The sequence below is a fragment of the Cavia porcellus genome, unplaced genomic scaffold (genome assembly GCF_034190915.1).
Source record: "Cavia porcellus strain 051 isolate PalLab524CR breed Dunkin Hartley unplaced genomic scaffold, mCavPor4.1 scaffold_40, whole genome shotgun sequence".
Classification (NCBI taxonomy): Eukaryota; Metazoa; Chordata; class Mammalia; order Rodentia; family Caviidae; genus Cavia; species Cavia porcellus.
The window spans coordinates 7,652,626-7,680,604 of record NW_026947523.1 but is presented as its reverse complement, the minus strand read 5'-3'; the positions used below and the strand labels follow the sequence as shown (position 1 = coordinate 7,680,604).

The 27,979-nt window shown below is 39.6% G+C and overlaps 1 protein-coding gene and 1 pseudogene across 1 annotated transcript in view; one reads left to right on the top strand and one right to left on the bottom strand.

The window, feature by feature from the left end:
• Window positions 1-4,063: 4,063 nt before the first annotated feature.
• Slc25a17 (solute carrier family 25 member 17) overlaps window positions 4,064-27,979 on the bottom strand; it is a 40,314-nt gene continuing 16,398 nt past the window's right edge. The window contains exons 4-9 of the mRNA XM_003470379.5: window positions 27,265-27,416; window positions 11,161-11,277; window positions 8,701-8,846; window positions 8,521-8,616; window positions 6,664-6,746; window positions 4,064-4,813 (exon numbers count right to left, since the gene is read on the bottom strand). Coding sequence (XP_003470427.1) covers window positions 4,663-4,813; window positions 6,664-6,746; window positions 8,521-8,616; window positions 8,701-8,846; window positions 11,161-11,277; window positions 27,265-27,416 — 745 coding nt within the window. The 3' untranslated portion in view covers window positions 4,064-4,662. The remainder of the gene's footprint in view (window positions 4,814-6,663; window positions 6,747-8,520; window positions 8,617-8,700; window positions 8,847-11,160; window positions 11,278-27,264; window positions 27,417-27,979) is intronic.
• On the top strand, window positions 19,763-20,342 carry LOC106027861 (large ribosomal subunit protein uL22-like; annotated as a pseudogene).

Genomic DNA, 27,979 nt, shown 5'->3' with positions numbered 1-27,979 from the left:
TTGGCAGGAATAAACCACGTATCCTGGCAAGGGAATATAGCTCAGTGGCACAAGAACCTGCCTAGCATGAGTTCAATCCCTGGTACAAAAACAAACAAGTCTATTCTTGGAGTTAGGACAAGGATACTAAGATGTATGCAGATCAGTCATGGCTGATGTCCAAAGCACAGAAGGTCCATTCCCTATTCTCATGCACTGCGATAGTTCCCAACTGAACTGTCCTTCCTTTTCAATTTCATTAGAGACTGGGCTCTGTAGTTCACGGCCTTGCATGGACCAATCATGACCCTAGAACACTCTACTGAGATTGTGCTACGCAAGCTGCCTAATCTCTCTTCCTGACTCTTGTATCTCCTAATTTCCTTCCACTCTCTATTTTACTTATTTATTTTTTGGAGACAGGGTCTCACTATGCAGTTCATGTTGGCCTTGAACTCATTACTGTAGCCCAGGCTGGCCTCAGCCTCATGATGATCCTCCTGCCTCAGCCTCCGAGGTGCTGGGAATACAGGTATGCACCACCACGCCTGGCTGTCTTTAATTGCAATTTTCTTTCATTTCCTCACTCACAAACATCTTGGAAAATTTTCTGGCTCATTAATTCCCCCTGAACACATTTTTCAGGAGCTACCAGTATGGCCCCCAAACTCAGCACTAACCCTTCATTTATATAGTGGCAAAGAGATCACTGGTTCTCAATCAGCCACATTACTGTATGAAAGTCTTGCAGGTAAGCCTTCCTGGGTGTTTCATGTTCTGGTGACATCCTGCCTGGCCAGGGAAGTGCCTCATTGGTAAGTGGGGAGGCTCTCCTTGGATCTTGGCATCTGGCTCCACAAAGTCACTGCTGTTAAGTTTTCCAAGCATCACTAGCTCAGTCAGTAACTTTCTGCTATTGGACCAGTTCATGTTTCACTGATTAACTGTTAAGGCTGGGCAGTAGAGGACTCGGTTTAAGTACTAAATACAACAGCATTACTCGATTTGACTCATCTCTCATCTTCTCTGGCCCAAAAGACAAGAAACAAAAACAAAATGGAAAACATTGAACACTTGATGATGCGTCAGTCTTAACAGGGCGCCGTGCTCATCTCTCGCTGCAGCACTTGTGCTGGGGAAGCAACCACTTGACTTCTCTAGATAAAAACAAAAGGTTTGGGGCTGGGGATTTAGCTCAGCGGCATAAGCGCCTGCCTTGTAAGCAGGCAGTTATGAGTTCGATCCCTGGTACCGATAAAAACAAAAAAGACAAACAAAACAAAACAAAAGGTTCCCAAAATAGAAATATTCACAATTATAACAAACGCCCAAAAGTAAAATAGGGAAAATGGAATGATTTTCTTGGTTCAAACAGCATTTATCAAGCACATATATATGTCAAATGCTGTGCACACACATAGGCATGTGTGCACGCCCCTTATTTAACCCCAGGACAGCTTTGAGGAGTTATTTTTGACAGTGCAAGACACAAGGGCTCAGAAGGGTAAGTGATTGGTCTGAGGCCCTTAACACATGTGATGGAATGAAAACCAGAATCCAGGTCTGGCTCAGAACCCAGGGTGGAGTCCAGTTACAGCTACTCTGACAGCTGCATCTCTAATCAGTAATAACATAAGTCATCACTCATGTTACCTGGCTCTTCTCATGGGGCAAGCAGTGTGCTACGCAATTTATGGAACCTCCGTGACAGTGAGGAGCAGGGCCAGAGTGTGAACCGAGGTCTAAATCCAGAACCCATTCTGTTACCCTCACACCAATCTGCAGGAAACTCAACTCTGGTGCTGGCTCCAACCAGGCAGGTCACTTGACAGTTTGTCTTCATTTCTTTGCTATTTATATGGGGATACTGTTACTTGTCTCTATCTACTTCATAGAGGTATTCGGATTATAAAGAAATTGCTATATATTTTATTTATTTATTTTTAGAAATTGCTATATTAATCCAGGCACCGTCACCAGTTTCTCTCAGATTTCTCCTACCCTGTGATCATAGAGATTTAGCTGACATCAGCTCTTACACATCCTCTGAAGTGGGCAATGAGTGTTTTTATTTCCACATCTCAAAGAGCACAGGAAATGTAATTTGTTAGTCAATGGCAAAGCTGGGAATAAAACCCAAGATTTCTAACTCCCAATGCTTAGGTTCTTATGATAAATTATATATCCACATTTCAAAGTTAACTGTAAACTAGACAAGGGTTGAAATGTTACCCTTCTGAACAGAATGTCCACTTTACAACAGAGATTAAATACTTACAGTAATTAAATTTCCTCCCACAATGTTATGGGTGTGATTCCCGAAGGTTTTCTTAAGCTTTATATTCTAAAGAAACTACACAAAGAGCTCAAAAGAAAAATATTTCTACTTCCCTTGTACAGGTTCTAGCTTTTTAGTTTTCTCAACTTACTAACCAAAAGTTACAAAACTAGGTGAGTTACTACCTTGTTCCAATGAATTGAGTCTTTAAATTTCCACAAGGAACAGAAAATCTTATTTGCTTATCAAATAAAAAAAAAAGTAACATCAAATACACATCATATACACTGAATACAGTTGTATAATTTGAGCTGGTAGCTATTCTAAGTACCAACCCACAATATCCTGAGCTCAAAATTCAAATTTTAAAGGGTACAGCATAATTAAAACAGTAACAAAAGTACACTGACACCACTAAAAATCATTTTCCTGTACAGAGACTTAAAACCCCACTTAAGACCTGCCACAGACACGTGCAAACCTTTAGAGAAATCATAATGGGGCCCATTCTGTCTCCCTTTCCATCTCCGGCTTGCAGAGGGCATGAGTGTTCAGTGTAGTTCCTCCCAATTCCTGTTTTCTAGAAAAGCAAAATCATCTTTCAATTACTACTAGCTTAATCACCACATATTTTGAAATTACCACAGGGAATAAGGAGGAGAAAACAAGAGAAAGACATTGCCGTGCTCAAAATTGAACTAAATACTGGAGTCCATAAAAGCATCCTTATTATTCCCACTGGCTGCCTGAATCACAAACTTATAAATAAAAACCTATTGTTTTGTGAAAGGAACAAAAACCAAATCATAGGAATTCAAAGAATTATTCTACTAATGTCAAGAAAATTCACATCTTTAGTGGCCCCAGACATCTGTAGTCACTGTAGGCTACATGCCCTGAGGAAAGCGCATGATGACAGCAGCCTCTGAGACCTGCCAGAGGCTGTCTTCAGACATTAGTCCAGCTTTCCTTAGAGAGAAATCTTTCTCCTGCCTTCTACCATCAAAACCACCCCCATCTTCTGTTAGGCCAGGGGCCCCGAGGTCTCTTAAACTTTAATGTGAACATGAATCACCCAGGGATCTTGTTAAACTGCAGAGTGATTCAGAAGGTTGAGACGCCAGCCCAGGGAGCTGTCAGCTGGGATGAATGGTCCTGCCTGCTGGACCATGCTTTACTAAGTCCTAGGAATGTTTCTAAATAGAAATAACCTCAAGCCGATGCTGCTCAAGATACATGGCCTCCACCTAGAGTCTATAAAGGCAGAGAATATTCAAGAGCTTACACAAGCTCACAAGCTTTCTATACACTCACCCTACCATCGTCCCTTTTTGTGGTGGAGCTGGGGATGAATCCAGGGCCTCACACAGGCTAGAGCTATAGCCTCAGACTTTCAGAATGTTTCTTATTTTTTTTGAGGCAGATTCTTGCTAAGTTTCCCAAGCTAGCCTCAAACTTGCAAATCTCCTGCGTTGGCCACTCTCAGCTCTTTATTATTATTGAGATAAGATCTTACTGTCACCCAGGCTGGCCTCAAACTCACAGTGATTTTTCTGCCTCAGCCTCCCAAGTGCTAGGATTACACGTGTGCCATCATGCCTGGCTGTTCTTTTTATTGGTGAGAAAGGGTCTACACCAAGTTCCCTGTCTGGCCTTAAATTTGCATTATGCCTTGCATTCCTTGCCTCAGATTCCTGAGAAGCTGAGATTACAAGTGTGTCCTCCCCCTAGCTTTTTGTGATTTTCACCATTTGGTTATATAACTGGTTACACACCTCAAGAAAGAACAACTTTCAAGAACCCTCATTTGTGCTGACAATTTATTGGAGCACAGTAAATTGGGATAAAGTGATTGCAGCTTTATATGGATGACATAAAACTTCAGCCTTTTTATTAATAGAGTGGATTCAAAATAAATATTTTTAAAAACTGTACCAAACACTAATGAGTAAGTATTGTTTACCAAGAGTTTGCAAGAGAGTCACCTGGGATGAATATTCATTTCCTCCACAAAATAAATAGTTCATTTAACACTCCTTAAGCAGAAAAAAAAAAAAAAAGTCCAACAAAAATAAAGTCATGCCCACAGCACCAGCAAAATATGACTTTTAGTGAGGAAAATACTAAGACATATGAAAATATCTGAGGAGAATTACACATTATTGAATTTGTTCTAGAACCTGGGAGAGAGTTTGGGGAAAGAGATGAACTTGTAATTTTAAGATAAACTTCTGATGGAAAAGTTTTGCCAAATCCAACCAGCTTTCAGGCAAGTTTTGAAGCTCCCCACTTCTCTCTCCCTGCCTGTCCGACCGCTGAGGATAGCGTGTGGGGAAGGGGCAGGGTCTGCACTTGGAAGGTGAGGCCTGGTCTCAAGGATCTCGGCTCTTCGCAGGCCACGCGGCTCAGTGCTTGTGAGCAGCACGCTTCAGCCCCATGATGGTGAAGGTAGCGGCCGTCAATTTCTCATAAACGAGGAACATGAGTGCCGCGGTGAGTACTGTCTGCAGCAGCTTGGCTTCCAGGCCTTTGTAGAGTCCCATTATCCCAAAACGCCTGAAAGGAAGAGGTTGGAAAAAACTGGTTTTCATTGTAAAAGGCAACTCTTGCATCACAGAAATGGCCTACTCTAATAGCCACTGTGAGAGGCTTTTTCTTTAGGACCCAAACAAGCAATGGAGGTTTCAGATACTCAACACAGACTTCTGTTGTCAGAGCATTTCTTAGCATTGGAAGTATCTGGGGACTGATAAAGTTTAGTATTCATGAGCCATCAATACTTTGTCTTAATAGTTATCATTAATTAGTGGAATGATGACAATATCCCACTAACTGGTTTAGAACATTTTAGCCCTGAAGAACCAAAGACAAATGAAAAGCTGTCTCTCAGGCTTCCCATATATCTGATCCTCTAGCCTAGAGGTCCCCAAATTTAGTAAACATCTGAACCAAAGGGCTTGTTAAAATGCAGAGTGGGCATTTCCCAGAGTTCCTGATTCATTAAGTTTAGTAGGGATTCACAGATCGGCATCTCTGCCAAGCTCCCTGGCCTGGATGATGCCAGCTAGGGGAGGGGGCTCAGGGGAAGACGCTTCCACTAGGGCCTGGAATTCAAACCAGACCATCTCTCCAAGCTGTTTGCTAAGAGTGACTTAGTCTCACAGGCTGGCTCATCAGCAAGGTGGCTTGAGGGATTCAAATTACTCAAGTGCTCCATGCAGAAGCTCTCACCATATCTTATGTATTTGCTAGGTGAAAACATTATTAGGGGAAAATTGTAATGAACACCAGAAGACTTGACAAATAATGTTACACACACACACACATCCACCCCCAAAAAACCCTACTTCTGTGCTTCTCAAATTGAGCTCCACCCACATTAGAAATGCTACGGTTTGTTTAGCCATGGAGATTGCCAGGCACCACCCCAGAGGGAAGGCATAATTTTGCATTTACAAACTCCCTTAACGATTGGTTTTTGGTTGTTTGTTTTTAAGACAAAGTCTCATTACTAGTTCAGCCTGGCCTTGAACTTACTTGGTAGCTCAGGCTGGCCTCTCACAGACGTCTTTCTGCCTCAGCCTCCCAAGTGCTGGGATTAAAGACGTGTACCACTATGCCCAGTATTTCTCTTTGACTTTATTTTCTAACACATATTCTATTTTTATAATAAGTATTTTCTTTTTTTTTTTTTTGTCTTTTTCGTTTTTATTGGTACCAGGGATCGAACTCACGACTGCCTGCTTGCAAGGCAGGCGCTTATGCCGCTGAGCTAAATCCCCAGCCCCTGGTATTTTCAAAGCATTTTGTATCTAATAAAATAATAATGCTATTGGATCTAAAGGTCTTGGCCAAAAAAAATAACATAAAATAAAATAAAATAATGCTGGGCGTGGTAGTGTACACCTGTAATTCCAGCACCTGAGGCTGAGGCAGGAAGAGCACTGTGAATTCAATGCCAGTCCAGTTTACATAGTGAGTTCAAGGCCAGCCTGAACTGCACGGTGAGACCCTGTTTCAAAAAACAAAACAAAAGTCATATTCACTTTTGCTTCAAAGGAGGCTCTTAACTTATTTGACTTCTTCAAGTGTCAGTTTCTATACTTGATCTTAGCCAAAAAAGCCCAGAAGCAATCCCAAGGGTCAATTTCTTCAAAGGAAACAGGAAAAATTGTAATGATTAGGGAATAAAGACCTGAACTTTTCCATAATTTTCTCAAACGTGGTCAAATACTAAGCTCCTTAACTGAGAAATGTGTGAACACAGCACGGGAGAGGGAAGGGGAGGTTTCTGAGGCTGCCTCTTCCACAGCAGTGGTGCAGCAGTACACACAGGCACCCCGACCGACCGAGACAGGGCCCTGCTGGAACGCCAGGACAGAGTGAGAAGCATCTACAGAGCTCACTTGACTCGCTGATGAAGAAGATAGAGAACATTCCGCAGGCTCCCCAGCGTTCTGTTTTCTGGGTTTAGTCTGTGACGCCCAAACTGAAGGAGGAGGAAAAAAAAGACAAGTCACTACTTATTGCTGCTTTCTTTATCTTAATTTCCACTTGGAGAGGAAATTACATTGGAGTAGTGTCTGAGAGTATACAGTAATAAAAATATCCAATGGGTCCTGTAGATTTCATTAATCTTCTATTTTTCCATTAAACAAGTGAAATATTTCAATGAAATAAGTCAAATTAAGAAATATTTTTCAACAAAGGAAGCACAAGAAAATGGGGAGGTGGGAGCAGTACTGAGGGTTGGATCCAGAGCCCGTGCCTGCTAAGCACATATTCCACATCTGAGCTACTGTCCCCAGTCCCAAGCATTTTGATTGTAACAGAGAATTATGGGGAAAATTCTATCTCCAGAGACAAAAACATGCTCAGGATGATGATTTGGAAGCTCTATGGTATATACTCTTTACTTTATATGTTGTATTGTAACCACATTAAAATACATCTATGTGAATGCTACTGAATTCCTATTCTCTTAAGTACCAGTTTTAAAAAATATTTCAGTGGGGCTGGGAATTTAGCTCAGCGGCATAAGTGCCTGCCTTGCAACGAGGCGGTCGTGAGTTCGATCCCCAGTACCGATATAAAGGAAAAAAGACAAAAAAAAAAAAAAAAATTTCAGCAAAAGTACTTTTAAAAGAAAGAAATACATTTTTTAAAACTGAAATACTTTCACTGCCATCTCACTTTACCTACCAATAAATTCTTTGAATTTCTTCTCCAGAATAGACTTTTTTTCTTTTTCTTTCCTATTCTTTTTTTTTTTTTCCCTGGTGGTGCTGGGGACAGAATTCAGGGCTGCACACATGCTAAGCAAGTGCTCTACCACTGAGCTGTACCTTCAGCCCCAGAACAGATCTTACATCTGTCCATATCCTATCTCTCCTCTCCATGGCTGCCACTCTGGACTGGGCCTCTCGCTTTGCTCTAGATTACGGAAATGGGCTCCTACCTGACTGTCTCACTCTTCTTCACTTCTGATCAATCTACCAAAGATAAGCACATCAACTATTATGTCTCATCACAATACTATCGAGTTTAAAGCCCTTCAGAAGCTTCCTGCTGTGCTGAAAAGAAAATTCTACCTATACTTTTCACTCCAGCTTCCCTGCTCCTATTCCAATCTCACCCTGAGCGAGTCACTCTGTAGCCACTGTGGCTGCCTTTCAGGTCAGATTATACACTAGGGCTTGGGAGTCGCAATGCCTAGCCTAGAATGTATTTTCCTCCTCTTTGGATGGCTGGGTCTTTATTTTCCCTTGTATCTCGATTTTAACAAGCCATAGAACAGTATTTGCTTCTTTATTAGTTTTTGTCTTAATCTTGTTTCCTTGTTATTCTTTCTCTGCTAACTCCATGAGGGCAGGGACTATGACCACTTTAGTCAATACTGGGTACCCAACTCCTTACAAAGAGTGGGTGGCTTAATAAATATCTGAATGAATAGTTAAATGTATGAAAAACTGAAGTTGGAAGATCCTTTGGAAAAGCTAAATCATGAATTTCTCCCAAGTAAACTAAATGAATAACCTCTGATTTTGACCAAAGTGGATTTCATTCCACACCAAATAAGAAGCCAAGGGACAGCCAGCCTTATTCTTAAAGGATTAAGAACCAAAAGGGAAAATAGATGGGAAATATCATGCCCTAGCAACTTACTGCAATACTGCTACATTAAGACACTGAGATTGCTTTAAATAAAGGGGTTGTGCATTCTAGGGCATTTGACTCCATGCAGGGAAAAGCCCAGTACTCACTCTCAGAATCGACTGTATTGTCTGCATGGGGTAGGTAGCCGTGGTAGCAACTGCTTTGGCTACTGCACCAATGATGAACACATCCAAAGAAGAAAGCTGAAAGCAAAGGACAGATCACATGAACCCAAACAAGGAAGTACCAGAGTTCATCATTTGGCTGCTTTCAAAATCAGAGATTACCTGCATCCGTTTCTTTAAAAGCTGCCGTTTTAAACCTTCATAGAACATGAATTGGATAGCAGGATTGAAGACCAGCAGCAAGGAGGGAAATGTGCCATTCCACAAAGCCAAGACACCTTCATCTCGGATGATCTGGTGAAAAGCATCTAAGCGAGAAATCAGGGTTTTGAAAAGCACAACGACAAAGCCCTAACCAGAGAAAACAAGGTGCCTTCTGTTCAGAGGTACCCAGAACACAAACCACATTGCTTCTCAGGAGAGTTCCTTTTTGCAGAGCCATGTTAGGGGCAAATGCATTAAGATGCTCCTCCTTTAAGGACTGAATTCTGTTTGTGTGACCAGGTGATTAAGTGAATTGGTTGATAAATGAGGAACTGTATATCATATGTACATTACAATATTCAGAACAAAGAAGTGGTCATAGGCAACTCCAACTTGATGACTTTGCTTTTATTTGTGTAACCCTTACATGCAGCACTGTAATGTATGAGAGAACATAAGTGGCTGGGGATTTAGCTCAGTGGCATAAGTGCCTGCCTGGCAAGTGCAAGGTTGAGTTTCATCCCTGGTAACACCAAAAGACAAAAAAAAGACGACGAAGAAGAAAAACAAACCCAGTTTTCCTGGAAGACTTTAGGGCAGGGGGTTTAGCTTAGCAGCATAAGTGCCTGCCTAGCAAGTGCAAGGTCGTGAGTTTGATTCCCGGTACCAAAAAAAAAAAAGGAAAAAAAAAAAAAAAAAAAAAGAACAGTACAAGAACATAAAACCACAGTACAATCAGCAAAAATTACAGTACTATAGAAACAAGATGTACACAATAAATGGCACTGAAGCGCTATAAACAGAATGTACAGAATTGTACAGAAAAAGATGGGTCGTTAAATCTGAGTGGTGGGTCGTAAGTCTGAACAGTCACTAAATAGGTCACTAAATGAGGAATGTTTGTAGTTACTTGCTTTTTAACAATAATCAAAGCCAGGTGTGGTGGACATGACTTAATCATGGCAGTTTGGGAGGCTGAAGCAGGAGGATCATTGGTTCAAGACAAGCCCAGATCTTTGTGAAATTCTGACTAAAAAAAAAAATTTTTTTTCCTTTTGAGACCATCTTGCTCTATAGTCCAGGCTGCCCTTAAACTCACTAAGTAGCCTAGACTGGCCTTAAACTCACAATTGGGATTACAGGAGTGTGCTACCACACCCCACATAAAAAATATTTTTTAAAGGCAGGGCATGTAGCCTGGTGTGAAGGCCCTGGGTTCAATCATCCGTATTACAGGGGGAATAAATCAGATATTGATTATTGCCAAGCTACTTAATCATCTCAATCATCTCAAACTCTTAATCATCTTAATCATCTCAAACTCTTTCTAATTTTGTAGAATGTTAAATTTTTACCACTATTGCGAACATTGTATTACAGAGAATCGTCAAGTGATAACTCACTTTTTACAAGGTTCAGTGCAGCAAAAGATCAGTTGCTGGACCCATTACACTGGTTTTTGTTTTGTTTTGTTTTATTTTGCAGGATTTGACTTAGAAATTCTGTTCCCGTTGCAAAGACAGATGTGTAAAGAAGGAAAATCTGGCAATGTGATACCATTAAAAGGCAGGAGGTTGGAAAAAAAAGTATAATTATTCTTTAAAAATATTTAAATTGGTTTGGGCTTGTAGCTCAGCTGTAGAGTGCTTATTTACTATGTGTGAGGCTGTATGTGTGTATTTTACTCCCACGTACCTACAGTCTTTGGGAATATACTTTGCTATCCTTGTCATGGGCTTGGCCATAGGATGTGCTTTGTATTAGAATATTTCAGGACATTAGAGAAGCAAAAGTATAAAATGAACAGTTTTATTGAGTTGAGGATGTGGAAAGGAGCACATGATGCATGGCAGCTGGGCTGTCTCCTTAGACCAGATACAGAGAGATAGATGGTTACATGACCTCTGATTGAAGTGTCACATGGGGCGGATATTGATGACGTGTGAGGAACTAATTGGAATTCTCTGTGTATGTAAACAGGAAAGAGAGTTGCAATTAAAGCTGAAGAAGAAGCAGGAAGTGGTAGGCATTCCTGCTTTGGTCTTCCACCATGTTAGACCACCGCCGTAACTGTATAATAATTTATACTAGGGCAAAATTCTTTCATTTTGGTCACTAGGAAGTCATCAGGCTTGAAATGATTGCACATTGGGGCTGTGTTCTCTAGCATTTTTGGCATACCAGAATATGTTCAAGGCTCATCCCAGGAGGATGAGAGGGTACAAATGCACTTAAGCCTCTCTGGTGGGATTGGCCCAAATGAGTAAAGCCTTGTCAACTCACTGACACCTGAGCTAACCAAATACTCCCTGATGATTGCTGGGACTTGAGGTGGTTAAGTAGCTTTACTGTGGCAACAGACTCCAGATACAAAGAGGAAGAATACTTTGGGGAGAAACATCACTTAGAGATACTTGCCAATAATGCCTTTGTAGTTGGTTGGTACAATGTCTTCATTCCGAAATTTTGCCCCTTGCAGCTTCAGTCTGGTGTTTACCACCCACAGTGGAGTCGTTAGCAACACATTCACCACTCCTTAAAAAGAGATGGGGAGACAAAGTAAAGTGTAACTAGGAGGATTAGGAGAATACAGTCTGCTGCATACCAGTAGCATCTTTACATGTGTCACTGACATCAGGTAAAACCTGTGTGCCAGGGTACAACACATGCCACCATCAGAAGCAATCTGAAGCCTTTTTGATTAATAGCAAAATGGCTTGTAGGAGCACCTCTTCACTTGAATGAAAAGAAGTCAGTTTTTTTTATACAGCCCAAAATAATCATTTGATTTTTAAAGCATTCAAAGTAGCAATTTTGGGTTGGGGCTATAGCTCAGGGGTAGAGTACTTGCCTAGCATGCTGGAGGCCCTGGGTTCCATCCCTATCACAGAAAAAATTGAAAAGCAATTCTAATAATTTTTTAGATTCAATTTTTAAAATAATAGCTTTGTGGGGATGGACTTACTGGTAACATGCTGAGTCTATGTCAGTGTCAGCAAAAACAGAACTGTCCACTCACATAAGTAGTTCACATAGCTTTTCAGTGAGGGTGGATCTGGTACAATGAGTGACAGAAGGGAGAAAGTGGTGACATTTCAAAGTGCTTCAACGGGGACTAGAAGCTCACAGAAGAGTTCTCATGCCTTAAAGAATTAGGGCGGCAGGCAGGCAGGCAGGCAGAGTTATAGAGTCACGAAACACCTGAAACAGCCTCACAAGCATGGTGATCCTTACAAGCATAAGGATGGATCTTGGCCCCCCAAGGCTGACACAGTGGAACAACATAATAAGCCAGGTGCTTCTTTTTTGAAAACACATGGTCCCAATTTAACACCACCTTGAGATGTTAAAATGCTCATCAGCCCTGAAATGATGAAAAACATATCATATAGAATTGTAACCAAGTGCCTGGGACATGGGACACACTTTATAAATGTTAAGCAAGGTACACACCCAGCAAGCAAGCACTTGGGAGTTGTGTGGCTCTTGCCATGCCTTGCAGAGCCCAAAGGGACAGTCCTAAGGAAGAGATGCATTTGTTTACTAAAAGTCATCTGACCACAAATGAACAAGAATGTTTTGATTTAAAGAGTCTTAAAACACAGAAAATAAGAGTTTAGTCAAGCCATATTTGTAACCCAGCACTCTCAGCTCAAACTCTGAGCGCGGCGTAGGCACTTTACTGACTTAGTGAGAACTTGTCTCAAAAGAAGGGGGTTGTGGGAGGGCCAGGATGTAACTCAGTGACACCTTGGGCTCAATCCCTAGTCCAAAAGAAAAAAAAAGGTTAGCCAGGGATAAACCTGGTGAAACAGCATGATTCACAGTCAGTATTTTCATCTGCTGCATACAATTGCAAAAGTAAGATATTTTTCAACCAATAACTTAGGAGGATCAGGAGAATACATTTTCAAAATAAAAGCTATCATCAAATAACTTGGTGAGTTGTATATTTGTATAGTCACAAAAATACCAAGATGTTATCTTTAATTATGACAATATATGCATATGCTATCACATGAGGCACTGATCCCGGTCTGAAGAAGTCTCACCAGAAACCATTGCTGCTGGTCTTATTTTTAACAAGTGCCAGTGGCACAGAGGCCAAGATGGAAGGCTATCGATAGGGGCCTACCTGCAGAGCACAGAAGGGATCCTGCTCAGTGCAGCGCTTTGGACTAGAAGTGGACTGAGCAGTCTACTGCACTTTCTTTTTTGAGAGAAAAGGAAGAAAAAAACTGAGAACCCTGGATGTCACAAGCTCCCTGGATGCTATAAAAAGGCACAGGGTACAAACTTTTCTAAGCAAATGAAATGTGTTGCCCATTTAAACAAATTCTTTAGAAATTAAAATTTTCCTTCATGTTCTATTTAAGAAGTAAGCATAAAGGAAGACAAGTTAGAGGCAATGTAGCCAAGATGAAGATTCAGTCATCATTTAAAACTGTGCTTTCACGTCCCCTGACTGACGTGGCTGAAGGACTGAAAGGATTCTAAGGACAACCTCCATACACAGTGCACTGTATTACTTAAGAGCAGACAGTCCTCACAAAAACAATTCTTATGTCAAAGCTCTCTAAGTTCATTTTTCATCCTGAGTCAAGAGAGATTAAGAGGTACTTTTTAACCACTATAATTTTATGAATTTCTGGGAAATATGCTGAAAATACTTGAGAATCCAAAACTTTACTAAAATTTGCAACTTACATAATCAAGCAAAGGCCAACATTCCATGGAGGCAAAACATGCCACAAACAACCCATGAATACTAATTCCAGCTCTCCTAATAATGCATGACAGGCTGGAAAGATAAAGAATGCTGTCTGCTTATTTATGAGCTTGTATAGAAAACTCTAGCCAGTTACGATCTATGGACATGACTTCAGCCCTAATGTGGGAATACTAATTAGTACTTTATTTACCTAAGGACAGGAGGTTAATTTTCTCCTAATTTGACCATCTATGAGTCTTATGTTCTTTTCTTTTAAAATAACAATAAAAACAAACAAACAAAAATAGGACCAAAGTTAAGAACAGTAACTGAACACAAGAAAGTATTCACCAATTTGGATGTAGGATTCCAGGGACTATCATTCTAAAATGCAGTACTCTGGTATGCTGATTACCTTGGAGATTAGCAAGTATTAGAAAAGGCTTGACTCTGATGTTTGTTTGTCTCCCTAAAGACAATTTAGCAAAAGGAAAACAATTTGCCTTCCCACCCTCTTCCTGGGCTTTCCTTACTTATTACAAGAAGAAAGAGAAATGTTGTCACATCTGGATAGGATGTGTCACAATCTATTGTCGTTTCCCATTTGACTCATCCTCCCTGATAACTACTTACTCTCTCTCAAAAATGTTCTTCCTCTCTATGAAGACAGGCATCCAAACCTCTGGACCTCACTGAGTTATTGGGCAGTCACTCTCCCATGATCCCCCATCTACGTTAAACAAATGAGTGTGCCTTTTCTCCTATTTATCTGACTACTGCTAGTTCATTTCCATGACCCTTCAAAAGGTGAAGGGGAGCTTTCCCTTCATCCCTACAGAAGGAATAATAGAAACACAGCTATCTACTTCTTAAATCTTAAAAACAAACAAGATTGTCAGCAGTTAGCCACTTTGTCAGGGAGAGAACATAAAAATGCAACCCTGGAAAACATGACTAATGATCACTAATACAAGATAATAGCAGGCCAAAGCCAAATCTATAAGGAAGGAAAGAAGGGTTGCGGGGGGGGGGGGGGATGGAAAAAAAGAGGAAGCAAGACATATGTACAGCCACAAATACCATTCATGAATGATGGATGGTATCATCATCTATATCTAAAATGTACCAACAACATTTTTTTATAAGCCAAACCTAGCCATTTGACTCTAGACTTAGGAAGGAATTTAACTCGACACACAAAGAACAAACCTGACTTGCCAGAGTAAGGGCTGATGGCAAGAAATGTATTCTGAGCTCTCACAACAATGATAGTACCACTGGCACTCAAAAAGAATTATTGGCAAAAATTCCAGTTTCATAAAAATGGCAAGTATCTTCTTCATTTAACTAATTGGTATGATTTGGTTCCCAAATTCTTCCAGAGTGTTTATGAGGTTTTTTTTTCTGTGAAAATACAGTAAATAATAACAGAACTTAAATAATGATATGCTCCTAGGTTTCCTTACTGATAATAAAACTCATTTCCTCAACGATAGTGCCAACAGTGCTTTCCAGATGAAGTAAAAACGCTTTAATTATTCTAAGAATGTGTCCTTCTTAATATATAGAAACATTTTATGAAGAGAAATTTAAAACAAAAATAATTTCCAAAGAATTCTCTACAGTCAGAAAGAGAGATCTCTAATCAGAGAATCTCAGAATTATACAGTACTAGAACATTTTTTGATGTAAGATCGCTCAACTGTGACAATACTGACATTTTGGGCTGGATGAATCTTTGGTGTCCGTGTGTGCATACGGAATGCTTAGTAGTACCTGGTCCTCTACTCACCAGATACCCACAGCATTCCTAGTGTGATAGCAAGAAAGGCCTCCAGACATGGTCAGATGCATTCTATAAATCAAAATCAGCCTTAATTGAGAACCACTGATCTAATTCAATTGATCAGCAACTAATCACACTACTTTTTAAAAATTTTTAAATTCATTAAGTTTATTGGAACATTTTAAGTATATATAATGAACACATTTATCATAGGGAATTTGTTCCTGTACTTGATTCTTCTGTACGCAGGTACAGAAAAATCTGTACACTTGATTCTTTCCCCATTCCCCTACATTCCCTTTGATCCTCTCCTTACTTACAAAAGTTTTCCATTTTTTCCTTTTCTCATATTTTCCTTTTCCCTTCCTTCTTTTCCCTGTCCTTCCACCCAGTACCCCTTACCATTTGAACATTTTCTTCCTATTTCATAATATCTATCATATGTTGTGGTTTTTATTTACACTTTTGGTTTCCCACAACAGAGAAACAATGCAGTATTTACATGTGTGTCCAATCTATTTCACTTAAAGAGTATGCTCTCAAGGTACATTCATTTAGCTAGAAATGCCTCAAACTTCTTTATGGCAGAGTAGTACTCCATTGATTTCCAATCACTGGTTGATGGACATCTGAACTATTTTTAAGATTTAGCTATTACACAGGGGGTACACTGAGATGGAGGAGTGGTAAGTAGCAGAGAAAGAGCTTCTCTGAAAGTCACCATCCAGATGCTGGAATATAGCAACACAAGAAAGACAAGGAGGAGGGAAGTGGGTCTGCTGGATCCAGGAAGAATCTGAGGCATGAACTGAAGCCCATGGATAGAGTGAGCACAGAAACTTCATTGAAGGAGGAGGAGGTACCCAGCAGTAAGGCCTTCTCCATGAGACAGGATTCACTGCATAAGAGGAGCAGTACAAACTTGCAGATACCTGGTGACAGCTGGTGCCCCAGAGGCCTCTACAAAGTCACAACAGTGGAAGGGTGCAGTGGCTGTGGAGGACTGTATTAGCTGGAGTGCTGATGGCTCAGTCCTCCTGTGTGAGACAGTGACTGGCCAAGAGACATTTAGGAGATAGACTGACTGAGCTCAGAACTCAGAGCTGCTCTGGCTCCACCTAGCGGCTCTCAGTTGAGTTCATACCTGCAGAAGGTACACGGATGGCTGCAGGCTAAGAGTCGTCTCAGCCAGAAAGTGCAGACTCACTGAGATGATCCACTACTCTGCTAAAAAGCTACTGCTGGCTTGCTGGGATAAATCAACACGGATCGGAACTCTACTTCTACCCACTGTTCACCAGGGACAGCAGAAAAAAATCTAGAGTGGACTTTTTTCTTTTCTCTCGATCGTTTTGTTGTTGTAGTAGTGGTGGTGGTTTTTTCCTCCTTTGTTTTAAAATGAGTATGAATGTGGTTTCCATCCTCTTTGTGGTTATAGTTCTGTTTTGTTCTTTTTAGCTCTTCCTTCTCTTTCCCTCCAGTCTTCTGTACCAGTTTCCCAAAGTTAGCCTAATCTCTTCTCCTTCTTCTACTTATCTATTTTCTCCTTAACCCATTTTAAATTTTAATGCCTGGGGACAAAATTAACTTTTTTTTGGTAGCAGGAATCAAACTCAGGAACTTGCGCTTGACAGGCAGGCACTTAGGCCACTGAGCTATATCCTTAGCCTGCAAACATGATATATTAAGGACTTGCATAATGCATATAATTTGATGGCTTATTTTAGATTTTGTTATATAACCACAAATCTAGTTCATATGGTAAAAAGTAGCAAATTAATGGTTAGCTCAGTTTCTCAGTTGCTAGGCTGTGTTTGATGCTAATGGTACCACTCTAGCCAAAAGTGACAAAACTGTTCGAAACAGCTGTTCTTCCTGGTAGTCCAAGACTGAGATTGACAGAAAATATCTTAGCATGGCGCCAAAGAACCAGGGACTGTGCCAAACAAGCAGCAACTTCTCATCTACAAAAACTGAAGAGGCAGAATCATCCACCAGACTCAAAACCCAAAAACCAGCTATGTTTGGAAAATACCTCAGAGAAGCAGTCATTCCTCAAGGGTTCTAAATACTAACAATAAAGTAACCCACCATATGTAATTTACAAGTATCACCCCAGGAATTAAACTAAAAAAAGAAAACAAAATGAGAAGACACTTAAGATGCAACCCCTGATATCCAGTTCACCAAAGGCAAACCCAGGGGCAATGAGGTGAGACAATCCAAAAACCTCCCATTGGGCCTCTTTGAAGTGGTAACAACAAAGCAACTGAATGAGGCTCTGGGAAAAATCAAATCAGAAATAATTTCACAGATAACTGCACGGATGGTGTCCATAATAAAGACCATGCCTAGTGACTCCAGAGCAGATACCGATAAAAATACAGATGAGCATAAGAAAATTACAGAAGCCATGAGCACTCTGATAAAAGCCATCTACGACAAACCAATAGCCAACGCTATACTAAATGAACAAAAAGTGAAAGCTTTTTCTCTAAAATCAGGAACAAGGCAAGGATGTCCACTGCCACCACTCTTATTCAATACAGTTCTGGAAACATTAGCCAGAGAAATTCGACAAAGAAAGAAAAGAAACAACGAAAGGAAAGGAAGAAGTTGCATTAACTTTATTTGCAGATGAAATAATACTCTACTTAGAAGACCCAAAAACTCCACTGAAAAACTGGTAGATTTCATAAGCAAATTCGTAGTGTAGCTGCATACAAAGTCAACACTCAAAAATCAATAACCTTCCTGTATATGAATAATAAACTCACTGAGAAATTTGAGAAACAACATAGTTCATAATAGCATCTAAAAAATTAAAATACCTAGGAATCAATTTAATGAAGGATGAAAACTTACACTGAAAACTTACAGTACTCTGAACAAGGAGATTAAGGAGGGTATTAGAAAATGGAAGGACATCTCTTGCTCTTGAGTAGGAAGAACCAATATAATGAAAATGGTCATACTTCCAAAACTGTTACACAATCAATGCAATCCCAATCAAAATTCCAATAGCATATTTCCCAGAACTACAGAAAATAATCCTAAAATTCATCTGGAACCAGAAGAGACCTAAAATAGCAAAGACAATTCTGGGCAACAAAGGCAAGACAGGGGCAAAACAGTATCTGACTTGCAATTATGCTATAAAGCTACTGTGATAAAAACAGCACAGTACTGGCAAAACCAAACAAAAAAATCAGATCTGAAGATCAATGGAACAGATCAGAAGATACAGAAACAAATGTAGACACACTAAGCCACCTTATCTTTGACAAAGGAGCCAAACATGTTCACTGGAAGAAAGACAGCCTCTTGAATAAATGATGCTGGAAAAACTGGCTTTACACATGTCCAAGATTAAAATTGGACCCTATCTTTCACCACACACTCAACTAAATTCAAAATGGATCAAAGATCTAAATATTAAAACTGAATTCATCTTTCAAGGTTGTTTAAATTAGTGTGATTGCAATATATTGTGATGCAATGTTTCCACCATGATGCTTCTGCCTTGAAGCCAATTGGGCAGGGAGTGAAACCTTTAAAAGCCATGAGCCGGGGCTGGGGATTTAGCTCAGCGGCATAAGCACCTGCCTTGCAAACAGGCAGTCGTGAGTTCGGTCCCCGGTACCGATAAAAACGAAAAAGACAAAAAAAAAAAAAAAAAAAAAAAGCCATGAGCCAAACTAAACCTCTCCTCTTCAAACTGCAAGGGTCAGGTACTTTGTCTTACCACTGGGAAAGCTGACCAATACAAAATCCAAAGGAAATAAAATCATTGTATCAAAGAGATTTCTGCATGTCCATGTTCACTGCAGCACTCTTCACAACAGCTAAGATATAGAAAAACCAAGTTGTCCACCTACAGTTGAATGGATATGGAAAATGTGTGTATGCATGTGTACATAAAATGAAACATTTAACCACAAAAAAGATCCTGTCATTTGTGTCAATGTGCATGGAACTGGAGGGCATTATTGTAAGTGAAGAAAGCCAAACACAGACAAATTTCATAGGCTGTCACTCTAAGGAAGCTAAAACAGTTGATCCTACAGAAGTAGAGAGCACAATGAGGTCACTAAAGGTTAGGAAGGGAAGATAAAGAGGCAGCATCAAGAGATTGGAAAGGGTACTAAAACATAGTTAAATTAGTTCTAATATTCCTTTACACAGTACGGTAACTATAGTTTTCAACAATTTATTGCACGTTTGAAAATAGCAAAGAGTTTGAAAGTTCTCAACACAGAGAAATGGTACTACTTGAGAAAGTGGAAATGTTATTAGCCTGGTTTAATACATGTATCAAATTATAAAACTACAAACAAAAAACCCCAACATAATTCAAGGGCCAGGGATTTAGCTCAGCAGTATAAGTGCCTGCCTGGTGCAAGGTTATGAGTTTGATCCCTGGTACCAAAAACGTACAAATAAACAAACAATTATAAAACTAACCACCAAAATCAGTACAAATATTGTATGCGAATTTTTAAAAATATATATTAGGACTCTTCCTGTAAGCAACCTGAGGTCACCTGTGAAAATGGTTTGCTACTCTCTTGACCCAGAACACCCCATAAAATCATGCAAATCAAGACGCTCAAATCTTCGTGTTCACTTTAAGAACATCCATGAAACTGCCCAGGCCATGAAGGATATGTATATAGGAAGGCCACCAAGTATCTGAAGGATGTCACATTAGAGAAGCAATGTGTGCCACTCTGGCGTTACGATGGTGGAGTTGGTAGGTTAGCTCAGGCCAAGTGATGGGGTTGGACCCAGGGTCCGTGGCCCAAAGAGTGCTGAATTTTTGCTGCGCCTGTTTAAAAATGTAGAGAGTAATGTTGAACCAAAGGGTTTAGATGTAGATTCTCTGTTACTGAATATAACCAGGTGAACAAAGCACCCAAGATGTGCCGCTGTACTTACAGAGCTCAAGGCCAGATTCACCCACACATGAGCTCCCCTTGCCACAGCGAGAGGATCCTTCCTGAAAAGGAACAAACTGTGCCTAAACCAGAGGAGAAAGCTGCACAGAAGAAAACGATATCCCAGAAGAAACTGAAGAAACAAAAACTTAGGGCACGGGAATAAATTAAGCATGAAATAAATGCAAATAAAATTAAAAAACAAAACAAAAGCAAACAAAATACATATGTATATTGCAGAAAAGACTGTTCTAGGCCTGGTTCTAGGTGGAAGGATACAACAGTAAATAAAAAATGAAATCTGAAAAAAAAAAATCTGAAGCTTACAATCTAATGGTGTAAGAAAGATAACACACAAGATAGATGAGTAAATGAAGGGCAAGGACAAAATTTAAGCAGAGAAGAGGGACAGACTATTACAGAGTTTTAAAGGGTATCAGAGTTTACCATGCAGCTACCAGCAGCACAGTTTGACACAGTAGAACACACCAGCAGTGGTCAGGGAGAAGAGACCATGGCGGCTACAGCAGCATAGGTGAAGAGAAAAACGGGAGAGCTGTCATAAGCACTCTGATTCCTACTCAAGTGAGATGGAAGGCCACTGGAGAGTTTTCAACAGTGTAATGACATGGTCTCTCGTATGTCTTAATATGATCACACTGGGCTGAATACAGCCTAAAGGGGGCCAAAGAGGAAGCAGGAGATCAGATGGAGGCTCTGATGATAACCCAAGCAAGATCTCACGGTGTTTGGGCTTTAGGTAGTAGTGGAGACAAATACAGTAGTCCACCCACACCCTGATCCTCAATTTTGTGTTTTGAGACTTCCGGGAGAACATGGTGGACAGACAGCAGCAGCTACAGAGGCTCTCTGAAAGACCCAGCTTAGAATTCAGGAATGGTGCGGAGTAAGGAATCATAAGCAAGAGGAGATATGCCCTGCTGACCCAAGAATGAACTGGGCTCAGAGAAACCAACTGGGAATGCAATCCTGGTGCTATAACAGGAACAGAAAAGCCTCAGTGTGGAAGCTGGAGACCGCGTCATTGGAAGCCGCGATTTGGATTTCCCGCCGCCGCTGCTGCGTGTACATCGGCTAGGCAGGGAGAGAGACAAATGAAAGCTCTGAGAATGGAAATTGGTGAACGGAGTTGAAAGCAGGACGGGCGGGGAGCTGTGCATTAACCTGCGGTGAGTGAGAGAAACTGGGACTCTTCCACAGTCTAGGAGACTCCAACAGAGGCCATTCTGGGACTGAGCAGACTTGTGGGAACAGGGCGCTGCAGTGACTTCAGTCACATATCCCCCTCTTAAACGGGATTGGTGAGCAGTGCCTAGCCTACGTGATACTGCTGGCTGAGATCCAGTAGGCTAGCACAACCTAGGTCCCAGCGCCTGAAGGTAGACTGACCTGGAGGGGCGAGTCCCGCATAGGCTGCCTGGTCTGCAACTTCCTGGTGCGCTGCGGTGGGCGGGAACACCTAGCCAGTGCAATTCAATCAGACTGTGGCCAACAGGGAAGGAAGCTGGGCCTCCTATATACGCTTACATATATGAGGAACAAAGAATATGGGAAGAGGCAGCAACAAGAAAGGGTCCTCAGCCCCCAATCCTGAGAAAGAGGCAATAGCAGACACTGCACCAATAGATATAAAGCACTATCTCCAGAGCCTCATAGACAAGTTCAGGAATGAAGTTATTAATGACCTGAAGCTAGACATAAGCAGAATAGTTAGAGAAATGCTAAGTACCACCCAAGAAAAAACAGATGGTGGAATGGAAGAACAGAAAAAGAGGAGAGAATTGTTTGATGGAGAAAATAGAGAAAGCATAGAATACGTGAAGCAGGTTCAAAAAGATTACCAGGAAACTAAAAACTCTATTGAAAACTGGCATAACAGCTTGAAAGAAACTAAGGACAGGTTATCTGAACTGGAGGGCAAATTTGTAATATGGGAGCATGAAATGAAAAACTTCTTAAAAATAACAAAGAAACAAACAGCAATAATACAAAGACTAGAAGATGATAAGAGGATCTATAACTTAAGAATTAAGAACATAAAAGAAGAAGTAGGGACACAAACAAATGAACTACAAAAGCTACTCACAGAAATAATCCAGGAGAATTTTCCTAATTTAGCAAAAGATAAAAGATACTCAGTTGTATGAAGCATACAGGACCCCAGCCACCTACAACCCAAACAGAGCAACACCCAGGCATATAATAATTAAAATTCCAGAAATCCAATACAAGAACAGAATATTAAAAGCCGTCAGAGACAAGAAACAGATCACTTACAAGGGAACACCCATCAGAATTACAGCAGACTTCTCGGCACAAACCATCAAATCATGAAGAGCGTGGGGGAAATAATTTAAGCTTTGAAAGATAATAATCTGCAGCCAAGATTGATATATCCTGCACAACCATCCCTGGAAATTGATGGAAAAACAAGGTGCTTCCAGGATAAAGAGGAACTAGGGGAATATGCAACCACCAATTCAACTCTACAGAGAATACTGCAGGATATTCTAAAAAAGAAAAATATGAAGAATCCAGAAATAGTGGCAGAGAGGCCACAATGAATGGAGCAGAAAACAAAATGAAGAAGACAAACTGACAACTAATGACAGAAAAAGAGCTCAACAGAAATGAGGCAGAGAAGATTGGATGATAGGAACAGCTATTTTGGAGAAAATGACGTCTTAATAGGTAATACTGATTTAGTATCATCTTGTTTTGAAGTCTCATCAAGCTTTTGTTCTTCTGTCTCCATTGGTCTAAACAGGTGGTATCTTATTGGATTTTATTATATATGATAGTATAAGCAAAAACTTTTATAGACAAAGAGATTATACAGAAACCATTGTTCATTTTCTGTTAGTTGATTCTAAATACCCTGTAATATTGTCATTCTCTTAAATGGTTTTACATTGTTTTGATATATTTGATGCTACAGTATATGAAGTTATACTCAAAGATTGCAAAGAAAGAGACAATATGGTAACTACTTTTATGTCAGGATTATCTTGTGGTGAAAGACTATTTTGCTTAAATGGTTATGTTTTGTCTGTGCTGTTTTGCTGTTATGCCCTCTTTTATCTCAATCTCCACTCCATTATTTACTTTTTTATTTTTATCCTTTTAATTAAGGGAAAAATAAATTTTAAAAAGCAGGATATATTATAGTAACTCACTTTGGCTTTCCATTATCTTGATTTAAAGCCCTGTATTGCTCTTACCATCTTGTTTTGACTGATGTTCCTCTATTCTGTTTTCTTGATAGTACCAGGTTCGAAAGTTTAGGCAACAGCTGTAAAGATAGTGGGATTCATTATGACGCCCATTCTGGTTGACTATTATCTACTTTTGAAGACCTATAATGTCTCCAATGTTTTGGTTTTATTGGTTTTGTTCTTTACTGTTTTGTTCAATTTATTATAACTGATGATATAGGCAATTCTATTAGAGATAGCGGGAGGCATTATGGTAACCAGTGTTGATCACCTTGTATTATGCTTTTACATTATCTATTATGTCCACCCTTTTGATTTGACTGACTCTGTTCTGTTATGTCACATTTGGTTCTATTCTCTTCCAAAAAAGTAATAAGAACTGTGGGAGCAACAAAACCCAAAATGTGTAATTGTCATTGTACAAAAGAGAGGAAAAGAAAGTGCTCTAAACGATATAACTGCATGAATATTTAAGTGTATAAGATAGATAATGATATTACTGAGTTTTGTTGGATCACTGAACAGAACTGTTTGCAGTCTCACTGTTGGAACGTCCACTTTATAAGCTTTAATTTTGTAACTTGAACAATTATTTCTAAGATGACAATATGTAATCCATTAACTAGTGATTTCCTACTGTTTATTTTTTTCTGTAAATCTGTATCACTTGTACCCTTTCTCTGCTTTTTTTCTTTTTCTCCTTAAATAAAATTTTAAAAAAATTTTTGTGTTGTGTAGTTTCCACTATCTGAGGTCAAAAGTGGCCAAAAGATATTAAATAGAAAATGTCTTACATGAGCAACTCATGTTTGAAATAACTTTTATTATAGTATATTGTTATAACTGATAATTGTTCTATTTTATTATTGCTAATCTCTTACTGTACCTAATCTATAAATTAACCCTTACCCATGTAAGTACAGGAAAAACATACCATATACAGTTTATTACTAGTAGCAATTTCAGGCACCCACCAGGGACCTTGGAATACATGCCCCATGGATGAGAAGAGATACTGTAGTGGACTCTGGATGCCATATAAAGGAAAAGGTAACAGGAGTTGGTCAGGGATCAGAGGTGGGATCAGACAGCCAGGATAAATTCAGGATTTTCAGTAGGGCAACTAGAAGACTATTGTTGCTATTTACTAAAATGGGAAGACTACAAGAAGAGCAGTCTTTTATTTTGAATTAGCACCTTTGCCATGCCAGGCATTGTACCAAGACTCTGGGGAGACAGAGATAACAAAAAAGGCAACCCCTGATTTAAGGAGCATACTTAGACTAAACAGTGAGACTAAGGTGAGATAAGCACCCATGCTATTATTAAGCAGAACAGAGTCACTGTAGAGGAATGGGATTACTACTAAAGGGCTTGGTGCTGTAACAGAACCACAGCTTGGCATGGGAGGATACCAGACCATAACTCTTTGTCTATAGTAAGAAATAGTTGGCAGAAGCACGTTTCAGAAAAGACAAAAGTCACTCTTTGCCTTTTTTTTTTTTTTTTTTTTTTTTGTCTTTTTCGTTTTTATCGGTACCAGGGATCGAACTCAGACAAAAGTCACTCTTGGCAAGCATGGAGCCCACTGGACAGAAGCAGAAGAGCAGGGCATACCAGCTGCCTGTAGCCTATTGGTGACAGAACCCAACCTGCTCCTCTGCCCTCCCCTGTAGTCACATGACTGGTTGGTCTGGCTGTCAGCACCCAATTAGCATACACCCAAGGTATGGTCAAATTCCAAAGGTCTGAGGAACTATGCTGATAACAAGGACAAAATATATACAATATATATGGATGGAGGACTTTTATAGCTCCAGGACACACAAAAAAATCAACTGATTAGAAATTGGGCAAAACATTTGAAGAGCCAGATCTGCAGAGATGTTTAAAAGATGTTTAACACTAGATGTTTAACACATTAAAAGATGTTTAACACTAGAAAAATGCAAATCCAAACCAGAGTGATGCATTGCCTCATACCCACTCAGATGGCTACTGAGATGGGTTTGTGAACAACAATACAGGAATCCAAGCAGCCAAACTGATAAATTTGGAATTCAATTAACTGAGCCCAGGACCACTTATATACAGACCCCCCTGGTTCAGCGTCCAAACAAGTGGTCCCAAACTGGAAAGTTACAGATTTTTAAAAGAGAGTCACAAAAGACATCTTATTGGAAACAACTTAGCTCTAATCTTTCATTAATTTTTAGTTGACACCTGTATCCTGCTTCTTGGTTGAGCATGTTAAGTTTTCTCCTGCAGATACAGCTCATTCTGCTTTTCTCATGGGACTTGTACCCTGAGTAATTTCCTATTTTTCTGAGTCAAATACAGAGCACTAGTTAAATGTAAGACTCAAGATGGCTTCAGTTATGCCAAGCCACAACAGCTACTATCATAGAATAGAAAGTAACAAGTGTTGGTGAAACTGGAGCTTCTTTATTACTGCTGATATTACAATGGTATTATTGCTATGGAACAAGTATGAAGGGCCTCCCAAAAGCTAAACATAGAAGTTCACATCACCCAGCAATCCCATTTCTGGTGTATTAGCAAAAGAATTCAAAGCAGGCAAAGAGATATCTGTACACCCATGTTCACATTAGCACTATTTATAAATGCCAACAGGTGGAATCCACCAAAGTATTCAGATGAATGAATAAATACAATGAGATATATGCATACTAAAGATTATTATCTAGCCATAAAAGAAATGTTTTTCATAGGTCTCACTATGTAGTTCAGGCTGGCTTTGCACTCACGACATAGCCCAGGTTAGCCTCAAACTTGGGCAATCTTTCTGCCTCAGCCTCCCTAGGGCTGGGATTACTCATGTGCCACCATGCCTTGTATATATTTTTTGAAAAGGAAGTACGTCACACACTACAACATGGATGAACTTTGAGTATCATACTAAGTGAAATAATCCAGTCACAAAAAAATGTACTATATGATTGTACTGTACTGTACTGTATGATTCCATTTATATGAGGTATCTAAAGTAAAATTCTTTTTTGATAGTTATATAGTTTTATAAAGAAAATTCAAAATCAAAAGCCATACATAATACTGTAACATGACAAGCATGATGACTTTCTGTAACACACTTAAATTTCTTTTTTGGCATAAAATAGCCTTTTTAGTCAATATCTCTATCTAGTGTATAAGAAGCTTTTATCTAACAGGTTTATCTTTAGTGGAATGTCAATGAAAATTTGTGATGTTGTTTGGACTGCTAATATCTAGGCATCTCTAAGTATAGTGGCACATACATAGCATACACATCATATAAGTTTTTGTTAAAAATATTATTGACTGGTAACCTTATATTTGCTTAGCATGAACCTCCTATCAAAAGTATTTGGAGCACAAGAGAAAGATAGATGTCTGAATCTGAAAGAAAATGTTTATCAATATAAACAGTACCAGTTTTAGGTTTTAAAAAATGTATACATATCGAAGGCACAAATACATTAAAACACTATGAGATCAGCAATAATGAATTGAAACAATCATAAGAAAACCTTTGTTTTAAAGTAACTTTCTTAAAGACAGAAAGTAGAATAGTGATTACCAGGGCCTGGGCCAGGGAGAAAGGAGAGTTTATTAAAGGAGTATAGAATCAGGTCTGCAAGATGAAAGTGCTGGATATCTGCTTCAAAACAATGTAAATATACTTAACAGTGTTGTGCTTAAAATAATTAAAATAGATATGTATGAAACAATGCACTACAAAACTATACTCTGTAGCATAGCATGCATGGTGCTAAATAATCTCTTATAGAATAACATGAACCAAAGAGTATTAAAATATAAAAATATTTTTTGTCTAGGAAACTTTATTACCTGCAACAAATCCAATTACCAGGTCTTTTCCAGTAGTAGCACGTTGACCTTTGACCCACACTGCTTTGAGACTATTAAAAGTGTAGAAATAGACAAAATTGGAGCAACAGAGACTGGAAATAACTGGAAACCACCCTCGATATGGTGCCAGGCTGGGGAAGAAACACAAAAAACAAAGTGAAGGTCATGGACAAAAGCTGCTAGAAATTGCCAGAGAAGTCCTGAGAAACGCTGGCGGTTCTTCACACAGTCATCCCTGTTCCATAACAGACTCTATGTCCTATGCACACCTTATATTCTTTTTTCCTTCTCTTTTCTTTTCGTAATACTGGAGATTGTGAGATAAGAGATCAAGAGTTTGAGGCCAGCCTAGACTACATAGTGAGAACTATCAAAGAAAGACAGACAGACAGACAGACAGACAGACAGACAGACAGGAAGGAAAGGAAGGAAGGAAGGAAGGAAGGAAGGAAGGAAGGAAAGAAAGAAAGAAAGAAAGAAAGAAAGAAAGAAAGAAAGAAAGAAAAAGAAAGGAGAAGGAGAAGAGGAACATGAATGGAAAAGGGGAAGGAAAAGGAAAGAAAAGAGAGAAGAAAGGAAGAGCTAGGGATATAGCTCAGGGAACTGCACAGCGCCTGCTTGGCAAGCACAAGGTCGTAAGTCCAATTCCAGGAACTGAAAAAAAAAGAGAGAGCAAGTGATCAAGCAGGCCAAT